Genomic DNA, 11,431 nt, shown 5'->3' with positions numbered 1-11,431 from the left:
AAACGTCTGTCACAGAGTCAGTTCTGGACCCACAATATCACTGGCCTTTTAAATCGGTTTATCGAGTCTGTTGTTATCTGTACCCCATCACACCACAGCACAGAGGATGGCCATGACGGGATCATAAAACATCCTCTGTAGCTTGTTTGTTTTAACATATAGGTAATGCCATTATAAGGTAGCCAGCATTTTTCTTCGGTTTGATACTATTTTTCTTACTAATTACTTGAGTCATTCACACTGAATAACGTATAAAGGCAGTATCTTAAGTATGAGAAGCAGGGGTTTAAAACAACCTCTAAGTGGCGATGCTGAGCCAATAATCTCTTCCCAAAATAACAAGAAGTCCAATGATTAAAAATAAATAAATAAATTACACAAAACACACTCAAAAATAAATTAAAGTAATAATATCCTGTTTTGTTGCTTTTTATTTTTTACTCAGAACTGAAGAACAGAAGAAGTAAAATGAAAGAAGACTTTAATTTGTCCATGTAAAACAAAAAAATTATTTGTGACACATAAATTTAGATTTGGTGCATATTAGGCGATAGCGTATTGGTTATATGAACCCAATTCACGAATAGACTAGCAGCTTTATATGAAAGTTTATTTAACTCCCATTTTTATTCAACTATCACGCAGAATACTTTATGTTGATATATATTTTTATGGCTTGTCCTGTTTAGCGTTTCAGTAGTTAATAAGAATATGGATGTGACAATTAGTATAAATCCCGAGTAATACTATAGCAAAATAGCATAAAGGAGAGACCAAACTTTTGCACAAACAAAAATTACTGCGTGATCTTTTTTTCTTTTATATTTTGTCTTTTATAGTTTGTTAAAAAACGTGTAAATTGATGTGATTTTGTGGTGGATTAAAAAACAAAACATTTAATCTGTCGATAGGGACCCAAACAAATAGAAGATATATTTCGAAAATTGTTGTCATCAATATTTTCTAAACGTGCAGTTTTTTATTCATCGTAAATCATCGTTTTGTCGTACGTACGTAATGACGCCATACAGGCTTCGCTGTCGATATCGGAAAAATCGAACTAGAAACGGAAGTGCAGCATGAGTAAAATTGTGTATGAAGTTTACTTGTGTTGTCTCCGAAGGAACGACAAAAAACAGTGATTCGGTGGAGGACGCATTCAGTTTTACATCTACAGCATATAGTTAGTGCTCTTGGACTAACCCTCTTCTTTCTCTGAGTGAGAACAGGAACAAAGTGTCAGGTAATGTTGAATTAATCGTGATGCTAACGCTAGGTTAACTACTAAGCTTCTGGTACAGTGTTTCACCACGTTTGTTTATTTATCCTGGTTTCCCCATAATACTCAGTAACGTTCGCTTATTAACATAATGTTAGTTGTAGTTATTATGGGATTTACATGATCACAAAGTCAACTGAAAGCCGTTTGTAATCGGAATTGAAAATAAACTAGCTATTGTTAGCTAGTTTAACTAGCTTTATATTTGTGGCTCTGGGGTAATGACTGTTTTCCCTCTAACGCCATTTAATTCTAAAAAAATTAATAACTATGGTTCGTCTCCGAACAGTATTTGGCTGTATGACTTTTCAGCTTAGTTTTTTGTTTTTTTAATATATCAGTTGTTTTGTTGGTATCGAGAAAAAAACCGTTTCTTGATGGCTTTATTACAAAAAGATCAACCAAGTGACAGCTCATAAGTCCCTGAAGCTAAAGGCCACTAAAGGTTCTTGCTACTTACACGTATACTTACATATATTAAGAATGTGATTCCTTGAATCCATCAAAATGAGCTTTGTTGCTTTGCCTTTTGTTAAATGAATCTTCTTCTTTCTTTTTTTTTAATCTTTCAAACAGGATGGATCCTGCTCTACTGAGAGAAAGGGAGCTTTTTAAGAAAAGGGCACTTTCCACCCCAACTGTAGAGAAGAGACAGGCTGCCTCAGACTCTGGATCACACAAAAAGAAGAAACCCAAAGTTGACAAGGAGAGCTCCTCTAGTTCCAAACTCAGTAGTGGTAGGTGAAAAATATTTTCTTGAAAAGGATGATGTTTGTTGCTGTAAACCACTTATTCTTGTTTGTTAGTGTTTTAATGTCTCTATTGATTCACATCACCACTGGCTAGCATCTGTAGATATATGTTGGCAAGTAGGAGATGCATCGACTGACTGGCCAGGGACTGGATTCTGCAGATTTCCAGTGCTTAGCTCCGCCCAGTGACTGGCCATTCAGTCTCCCATATAACTGATTGTATAGCGGTGTAGGAAAATATTCACATGCACTCTCACAGCCTGACATGGTGTTAGTGTGGAAGCTTCTCACTGTGAGTGAAGAGACAAAGTTCACCAAAGTACACTGTAGGGGTACCAGCGAGAAAACATTGATAAACAAGAAATCTAATTAGACATTTAAATATGAAAAGGGAATGTGGCTAACGCTAAAGTTTCACAAAGCTCAGAGCCAGACAAAAATGAGCACCCTCAGTATGGCTCAAAGTAACTATGAGGGAAAATTATGGACACGAGTGAATAAAAAAAACAAAAAAAAAAACAACTAAAAACATTTTCTATTGATTATTTGAAGATCACCTTATTTTCTGTTGATTCAGAAAATCCTGTAACTTAATACGATTTGGGAAAATAAATATTAATAATTTCTTTAATGGAAAACATATTTTTAAATGAAGAAAAGTAGATTTTTGTTTATCTGTGCCATTAATTATAGTTCTTTGAAAATCAAAATCTATTCGCAACATAAGAGGCTTATTCTGTACAATCGGATTGCTCATATTTGGACACCAAAACAATTTTCACACATCCAGCTGGTTAATATCTAATCAAAGGCCTAAATATGCACCAATGCTAGTTGCTTTAGTTTTGAATAAAATAATCTCATCTCATCAGTATATAGCTTTTTATATTATGAAAGTCTAACATCCAAGACAAGTGAACCAAAAGACATTTTAGAGTGGATGAAGGAACTTTCAACTGGGTCGATACTCAAAATTAATCTGCCCTAAAGACTTGATAGTAAATTGAGGATCCATGTAATTAAAGTTGTGCATGTCAGTTTACTGTGATTCAACAAGACAACCAAGACACTGGAATAATACACTCTCCTGGTTGTTATTTCTAATAAGAAAGAACCTTACTTCACAGGTTAAATTAATCAGGTGACGATCTTTTCTCATTCTAAATCCTTAGCTTAACCCAAAAAACTAGAATTCTTACTGCTCAGTCAAATTTAGATAAAAGAAAATTGGATTATAAGTGATACTTATGACACTTTTGCATTTAAAATGTTCTTTCAGATGAATTAAAGCAACATGCATAAATATATATACAACATAAGAATTGTGAGCAGTGGCCTCTTGGCATCCGTTCGAAATTGCAATGTCACGCCATATACTCTTAAAGAAAAAGCTACTTCTGTTAACAGAAAAGTGAGTCAGCTTTTATTAGGCGTTTTGTGGTAAGGCATGAAATTACACATAGTGCTCAATATAACATTTTACCGTACATCACTGTGCAGCATGCGAACTTGTCATGAGATTATGTTGCAGTGCTAAACATGTTGACAACACTGGCTTACAATTTACTGAAGAACACCAGCTTTATCCTAAGCAATGATTTCATCTGACTAGGCTTGATCAACAGATATTGTTGTAATAAGATTTGGACGGCAATTTCAGAAACAGCATGTCTTGAAGAAGCTCACTGCATCCAGTAGGTCACAAAAAAAGCACTCACACAGTAGTTGTTTTTTCTGAACAGGTTTTTTTTTTTAACACCCATATAGCAGGGTAAGAAAATGCTTTTTTCCCCAACGTTTTTTTTCCCATGCAACTTAATAATCAGTTTCCAAAATAATCAAACTAAGAAAATGCCCATTTAATGCAACACATTCTGCCACAGCCTATATTAAAGTCCCCATGTCATGCTCCTTAACAAGCCCATGAATGTATTTTAGTGGTGTACCAGGATAAGATTATTTACAGGGTTTCGTCCAGGAAAACTGTTCGACCCAAAGGCAGAGTGTTCAAAACAATTAAGCATTACACTTTATTGATGTAGCACTAGCCACCCACTATATGACATGGATAAAAGAGCTGAGCTGCTTGTGTAGCATCGTACACTGGCAGGCAGAAGAGGCAGATTTGGAGACACGAGGAGTTTATTTCACGTGTATATCAGCAGAAAATAACTGAATAAAAATTTGCCTCATTTATATATGATGAAGAGTAACCTTAAGAGATGCATCAGCTAACTATTGTCTTGGTGCTTAGGACTAGCTGAGTCATCAGCTTAGACTTGTAAAACACACGGACATGCATGCATTAGTTTTGTTATACTGTACACTGCTGCAGCACGTCTTTTACCCTTTGTTTTGCTCGTCTCTTTCAATATAATGTAAAGTAGAGCCGTAGTCTTTAGCTTGTTTTTGTCAGCCAGTGTTGCTTTTGTGAGGACCTAAGCTATGCAGAGGAGTGGGTGGAAAATGGCTTAAAAATAGTATATGGTTTATGGTAACAGGCTGTTTATGACTAGTTTATCGAGATTATTTGCTTACACCTGAAAAAGAATATTATGTAAATGAGAAGTGCTTTATTGGAAATTCTGCAGTATTAGAATACAATTTCTGTGAGCAAGAGATGAGTACAGAAGCTCTAGCTGTATTAGCACTAAACATAGGGGATTTTCTGTTGTCCTGGCAACATTCCCATAAAAATAAAGGCAAAGTTTTCTCACTAATAAGTTATTTGAAATGGGCTTCGAATAAAGTTGTAGGGAATAATTCAAAGGGCATAATATGGGTACTTTAAGTAGTGGAAATTTGTGTTTTTAAGCCATGTTATAAATACTCAGGTGATCTTCTTTTCTTCTGGGAGTATTTCAGAAGTGAAATATGGCTTTCGGGGTCTGCGGTAGATGTGGGAAGATACATTTATATCGTTCAGTCACCAGCTTTCACCTCTAATTGTGAACAACTGAATTACTTTGAGTGTTTTGGGGGGTTTTTGGGAGTTCATTTTTGCAAACATCTTAGTCAGTAGTGTGGTCCTGTCCAAATGAGCAACAATATCCAAATTCCTATTATTCTTTACTTCGTCCTTGTTGCCACTATACCACCTCAGTGTGGGATTCTGGCTCCTTGCACATGCTACTCATAAGCTTGCTGCAGCTTCCCGGCCCTTCCTCCTGTAGCTGGTGGTGTGTTTTCCCTTTGGCGCAGCACCCACAGTCCAGCAGCTCATAGAGCACAGCCAACGCTGCCAAGGACAGGACGGTGAGAATAAAAAGAAGAAGGATGACAAAACAGGCCACATTCCAGCCATCATGAAATGGGTAGACTTCCTGGACCTGAAAGGAGACGAGGGACAGAGGGACTCCCTCTTCTCGCAGTGGGAGATTGTTTGGATGAACAGTAGCTGTGATGTTGGTCATGATTTCTGGTTGGAAACAATAAGACACAAGGAAAAAAAGATTGTTAATGCTTATGACAGTGTTTGGGTCTTGGTTTTACTGCAGATCAAATTTCAAAATGAAAGCAGCGGTTGTTAAATTCGTGTTTTCATGGTGTGAGGCTGATTAAAAAATGACAGTAATGGGAGAATTTGTCTTCAGGGCATAACACATTGTGATGCAGTGCTTTTAACCAGATGTGCCTGGCTCTATTCCAGGATTTTTTGAAGCATTTGCTCCTGATTATTGTGATAATTAAAAACAAAACTAAAACTAATTATCTTTGTGATACTGATATTGAAAAAGGAATTTGTTCCACTCGAGACAGCAGGCAGACATGGAAACTCATTTACTCTCATAAAACTATCAAATACTCTTATAGGTAATTTGTTGTAATGAATGTAACGCTTCGTTATCAGTCACGAAGGGGATCATGTTGTAAAAAGATAAACTGCTTTGTATGTATGTAAACAAAACCTAGTCTACATCTGTCATTACAGACATATTTTTTGTGTGAAATGAGAAGATGGTGTATTATTATAGCACAGGTTATATTGCAAAACACCAGAAACCCTACTGAGGCCATCTGCTCAGAACAAAAATAGCCTTAAAAGGCTGGTAATAAAGGGTGGGTGTGTAGAGAACTGTGCCATCTATGCTTGGTGTGCAGCTCTTTGGCCACAATGCCTTATACAAATGTAGTAACGGAAGTGTAATAAAATAATGAACTTAAGAGATCCTTCAAGTGCACATTTGCCTCACTTCAGCTGTTCTTTCCCATTTTTAGCCAACACCTACCATTTTAAAATCCTCGGGGCACACTGTGGAGTGTCTCTGCCCACACAGCCATGCACAAAAGTGCACATACATGCTCTTAACACACACTTGTATGCAGACAATCACAGACATTTGTGCATGAAATATTGAGGCGAAGGCAGATGACCCAGTTGTAGGAGTGGGGCGTGAGTGCATCTCTTTCCACCATCTCTTCCTTTAGAGATTTAATAAGGCTAAATGTGTGCAAACACATGCCATCGTGCATAGACTTGTGTTGTTTTAATATGACTTGTTTGTGTGTTTATTTTAGTGGGTTTGTAACTTGAGTTTCAGGTGACCTGGGAACTTAAATGTGAAAAAGCTTAGTGGCTTGTCCTGGTGAGACATTTTCATTGGTTGCTTCATCTTAGTCTGAAATTCTCTTGACACCTGATGGAAGTGCATGTAAGAATAGAAAAAGTCCATGCAGTGTGCATCAGTGTGCAATTGAGAGTAGTCAAGGTAATTGTCATTTGAGATCACAGGCAGCACGTGACTGCTGGACAGGCTGTCTCCTTTATTATGCTCTACATGTGAGGAAGGGCAGCTTTGAACATTGCCCTCACCAGATTCTTCCCACTTTGTCTGGAAGTTGTGTATACAGTATGGGTTTTGTGTTGCTTTCTTTTGCGTTGAATCAACTGTTTTGATCCTGTTGCTACAAACCCAGCTCCTAATATCAGTTTCACCTCAAGTCATGGCTTTACAACAACCTCTGTTACTAATTTATACCCCCCCCCCGGGGGGTCACCCTCCTTTCTTTTGTCAGAGCAATTATACAGACAGGGACAGATTGACTCCTGCATCTGTTATCACTCACCAAAACAGCCCCACCCCAGCCAGGCTCTGAAGGTGTAGAACTGGAGGTTCCTCTCTACACAGTGGCTGTCTCTCTCTCTCTCACACACGCACACGCACGCACACACACACACACACACACACACACACACACACACACACACACTCCTAATGCCCCTGGCTGGCTCCTCACAGCACTCAGTCCTTCATTGATTTGTCTTGAGTCATGCATTTAAACAAACACATACATGATATCCATAAGTACACACAGACAGGTTCTGATGCTTGGTATTCAAGTGGGTAGAAAGCAGACAGATCCATGTATATTTAATCCACTGTTCGCTTATACAGTCTAAATGTTGTAATTCCTACGCAAAAGGACCTGGCTTTGTAAATACATCCACTGCATTTAAAGATGCATGACTTCATCCTGCAAATATTAGAACGCTCTAAAAAAAATCCTCATATTCATGTCTTCATAGTGAAAACCCAGTGCAGCCTGTAGCCTGTAGCTTAAATTTATATTGTGGATTATTATGATCTGTTGATGTCACGCACATTATTCAGAGGATGGTGTTCAGAAAAACATGCAGACTCACCTGTGTGTCTGGCTCAGTTTTTAGAAGATGTAAGCCGACAAATGTCTCTCCTCTTTTTGGTGCTCCACCTATCTTCTTCGTTTACACTCTTTCCCTCCTCCACATTCACTCTTCAACCTGCTTTCCTCCTCAGTGCTCTCGTGCACTTTCAGTCGCTCTCCTCCACCGCCACTCCTTGCAGCTCTTCATGTCTCAGCTGAACAGCACAGGATTGTCTACATCATTGGCTTCTTTCTATTAGCCCTGCCTCTGCACCATTCGTTAGCTGGTCTGTCACAGTTTCACCGTCCTGCCTACTGTGCAGCTCAAAGCAACAGAAGCTCCCGCCTACACAATGAATCATTCATGAATCAGTGTCTGTTTTCAGCTTTGATTGGTGAATGCCGAGTCCAGACCTCAGTCAGTCTCTGAGGGGAGCAGCATTATTGGACTCCAGCAGAGAATAAGACCAGCTGGCCGGACTTCAAGTCAAACTAAATCAGATTGGCTTGATATATGACTTGTGTAGTATTTTAATGTTGCAAACATTTAAATCTGCCACATTTTTGCACTGCGTGACGTGTTTCTGTGTTACCCAAAATACATACCCTGCAGCTGTAAATACTCACTAGCTTCCTGGAGTGTTACTTTGTATCTGGAAGTAGTCCCCAGCATTAACTCTCGTATGAGTCAGGTTTGCTTAAAACCTGAATTAGCCTCAATGTCATTGTGTTCCTTTGACCTGTTTCAGATGATAGCGTCTTCAATAGGAACAAATGAAGGCTGACAGGCAAAATAGAGAGTGGCAAACAAATGCACTGTTTGCTTCTGTCTTTTCACTGAATATTGACAATAAGAAAATGTCAAATAATGAATGCAGTTAGGATTTTAATGACCTCATTAAACACTCGCTGCTCATTTGACAGGAGCTGACATGACAGTAGTCAATTATCTGAAATACATTTTCAGCAAAGTGTTCTTGCACAAATATGTCAGTCCATGTAGTTCTCAAATCTCACTGTACATTCAGTCTTGCGATAATAAATTGGTTAAACTTAAATGTTGTTGTTTTTTTCCACAGAATCTAATGGCAGCTTCAACATTAAGACGAGCTCTGGGTACAAGTTTGGTTGCCTGGCCAAGATAGTAAATTACATGAAGGTAATGAGGATTTTGAGGGGGACATTAAAACCTTTTTTTTCAGCAGCACCAACACAATTAAGATTTTATCTTTTCACCAAACTGTTTAATAATAAAGCTTGACATTTGTCTGTTGTGAAACATGAGTGAGTCATTTGTGCCCGCTGGGTTAACATTTGGTCCCCAGTCTTTCTTTTGGTATGTTAACAGCTTGTTTATCATGCTGTGGCTCTGCAAACAGGCAGCCAGGCCTTGTCACACTAGCTGTTTGACTCATTCCTCGGTGAAGAACTCACACTCAGATTGACAGATTTTCCTGTTAAATGTGTGCATTTGTGCCACCTGTTGAATGCACAGTTCTGAATCCTATAAAATTACTGTAGATATTTGCCTAAAATCTTCTCCATGGTGCAGAAAATAAGAGAGCTGTGAATATTGTTTTGTGTGTGTGTTTACCTAATGTCTGCTTTTCTGTCCTTAATCTCTCAGACGAGGCATCAGAATGGGGACACGCACTTCCTGACCTTAGATGAGATTCTTGATGAGACCAAACTTCTTGACATAAGCATGAAGCAGAAACAGTGGCTCATGAATGAGGTGCTTTTGTGCTATTTTTAATGCCATACCTCTATCTTTTATTGTCAGTAGTACTAAGGTCAATTGCGTTTTCTCTGAGCAATTTCTTTTACGAGTCTCACCTTAAATCTACACAATACTTGTTTTTTCCCCTCAAGCTAATTTGTAAGTTATTCTCATCCAAACATATTCGGTATGTTGCAAAAGAAAAAAGCCATTGAAAGTAAGTGATGAGAAATTAAGCTGATAATACATCATATGACATTAAGCCATCTTTTTACATTGGAAGGCTACACTTACCGAAGAAGAAAAAGCTACTGTACTATTTGTTTAGTCTTTTCAAGGTGTCAGTTTTTATTATATTTTGTTTTTTATTGGAGGGGGGTTATATATAATCTTGTGCTTTACTTTCACCTACCAATCTCAGGCCTTGGTCAGCAATCCAAAAATTGAAGTCCGGGATGGAACCTATGGCTTCAAGCCTAAATACAACCTGAAGGACAAGAAAGCCTTACTGAGGCTGCTGGATAAGCACGACCAACTGGGCCTGGGAGGAGTCTTACTAGAAGATGTAGAGGAAGGGCTGCCCAATTCAGCCAAGGCCATCAAGGTATTAAACATTATTCAGTTTTTAGTGAAACACCACTAAGATGCCACTCGGTGATGTGCGAACACTGTGGCAACTAAACAATTAAAGCATGGTAAAGACTTCTTGTGTGATCGTTCACAGGCTTTGGGGGATCAGATCATCTTTGTTACAAGACCAGACAAGAAAAAGATCTTGTTCTACAATGACAAGCATTGCCAGTTTGCGGTAGATGAAGGTGAGTATTGGTATATCGGTATTGGTCTATCAGTAAATTGTACGGTGACATGGCTTCCTCTTTCTCTGTGTATCCGTCTTTGACCTAAACTGACTATTATGCATGCTATGCATACCCAGTTGGCCCTCACTCTGCATTCATTTCATGTAAGAATTTTCCAAGTGTGAAATTATCACCATAGAGATTTTTAAAAAAAAATGGATGTAGCTTATAAGTAATAAGCTAGTGAATTGTCTGAAAACCTCCATTCTAACTGAATGCCACCAGATGGCGATAGCTGTGGTTGCAAAAAGACTATCAGTTCTATAGAAGTCGAACTGAAATCAGCTAAAACTCTGAACATTTTCTTGTTGTTTATGGATTCAGTTATACTATGACTAAATTTTAATCATAATAAATTAAAAAATTATATTTTGTAAATCCTGGTCAAACTGTATTTCAAAACGGAGTAAGTAAGTAAAATTTATTTATATAGCACATTTCACAGATAAAAATCACAAAGTGCTTTGCAATAAGATCAGACAAACGGAGGATTATCCTTGGTACACAACTCATTGGCTAACCACTTGAGTGACCAACAACCAAGGTCCAGAAATTCTCAAGGCTACATGCTTCAAACCGGTGGGCAATCTCACAATAGCTACGTTTATGCTATCAATTTTGACTTGGGTAAGTTGTTAGAATCAACATCAAGGAAGTCTTCGTCATACATTTTCGCGAGTTAGAACTGGAACATTCATAATGATCTGAATTTCTGTCCTCCGATGTTACTTGTGGTCCATGTTGGGGGTACAGCATGCTTTATATTGCCTTTGTCTGCAACTTAAGCTATAACGTTTTTGCCAAATTTCAGTGCTATTTGGAGAGGTGGAGCATGTGCAAAGTGAAAACCAATTTGGCTTTGACGAAGATTCAGGCAACTTTACTTCAACTGTGAAATGAAATGTTTGTTGTATTAGATCTATATCAGAAGTGTTTTGTAAAACTCATATTATGCATTTCATTCAGGTCTGTGACTTGTTTGGTTAGTTAAGATTATGTGTCCGGCTCTTCAAGTGTAGCTGCTTTCAATGTCAGAATTTCAGAAGCTGTGGAGGAGTGTTCCAGTTGACTCTATAGATGAGGACAAGATTGAAGAGTACCTGAAGAAACAAGGCATTTCCTCCATGCAAGAAACGGGACCAAAGAAAGTGGTCAGTGTTTTTTTTGTTTTTTTAATTCACACACGTGTGTGTGT

General features: G+C 38.1%; 2 protein-coding genes across 3 annotated transcripts in view; one reads left to right on the top strand and one right to left on the bottom strand.

Annotated features, from left to right (window-relative positions):
• Positions 1-1,003: 1,003 nt before the first annotated feature.
• gtf2e2 (general transcription factor IIE, polypeptide 2, beta) overlaps positions 1,004-11,431 on the top strand; it is an 11,017-nt gene continuing 589 nt past the window's right edge. The window contains exons 1-7 of one of the 2 annotated variants that reach the window (XM_005747013.1): positions 1,004-1,243; positions 1,856-2,016; positions 8,736-8,815; positions 9,284-9,391; positions 9,798-9,980; positions 10,101-10,194; positions 11,272-11,387. In XM_005747013.1, coding sequence (XP_005747070.1) covers positions 1,857-2,016; positions 8,736-8,815; positions 9,284-9,391; positions 9,798-9,980; positions 10,101-10,194; positions 11,272-11,387 — 741 coding nt within the window. In that variant the 5' untranslated portion in view covers positions 1,004-1,243; position 1,856. Of the gene's footprint in view, positions 1,244-1,442; positions 1,725-1,855; positions 2,017-8,735; positions 8,816-9,283; positions 9,392-9,797; positions 9,981-10,100; positions 10,195-11,271; positions 11,388-11,431 lie in introns of those variants that run through there. The other variant, XM_005747014.2, reaches the window with a different exon arrangement.
• Positions 3,438-7,974, bottom strand: smim18 (small integral membrane protein 18). Its single transcript, XM_005747012.1, has 2 exons — positions 7,676-7,974; positions 3,438-5,449 (listed from the first exon to the last, which is right to left on the bottom strand). The coding sequence occupies exon 2, from the start codon at positions 5,442-5,444 to the stop codon at positions 5,121-5,123; it is 324 nt and encodes a 107-aa protein (XP_005747069.1). The 5' UTR covers positions 5,445-5,449; positions 7,676-7,974; the 3' UTR covers positions 3,438-5,120.

The sequence above is a fragment of the Pundamilia nyererei genome, unplaced genomic scaffold (genome assembly GCF_000239375.1).
Source record: "Pundamilia nyererei isolate P.nyererei 1_Seehausen unplaced genomic scaffold, PunNye1.0 scaffold00187, whole genome shotgun sequence".
Lineage (NCBI taxonomy): Eukaryota > Metazoa > Chordata > Actinopteri > Cichliformes > Cichlidae > Pundamilia > Pundamilia nyererei.
The sequence above is the reverse complement of the archived record's forward strand: the minus strand, read 5'-3'. Positions and strand labels throughout refer to the sequence as shown.

Coding starts and splice junctions, on each gene's coding strand:
- smim18 (XM_005747012.1), bottom strand. CDS start 5,444: ATGACCAACATCACAGCTACTGTTCATCCAAACAATCTCCCACTGCGA.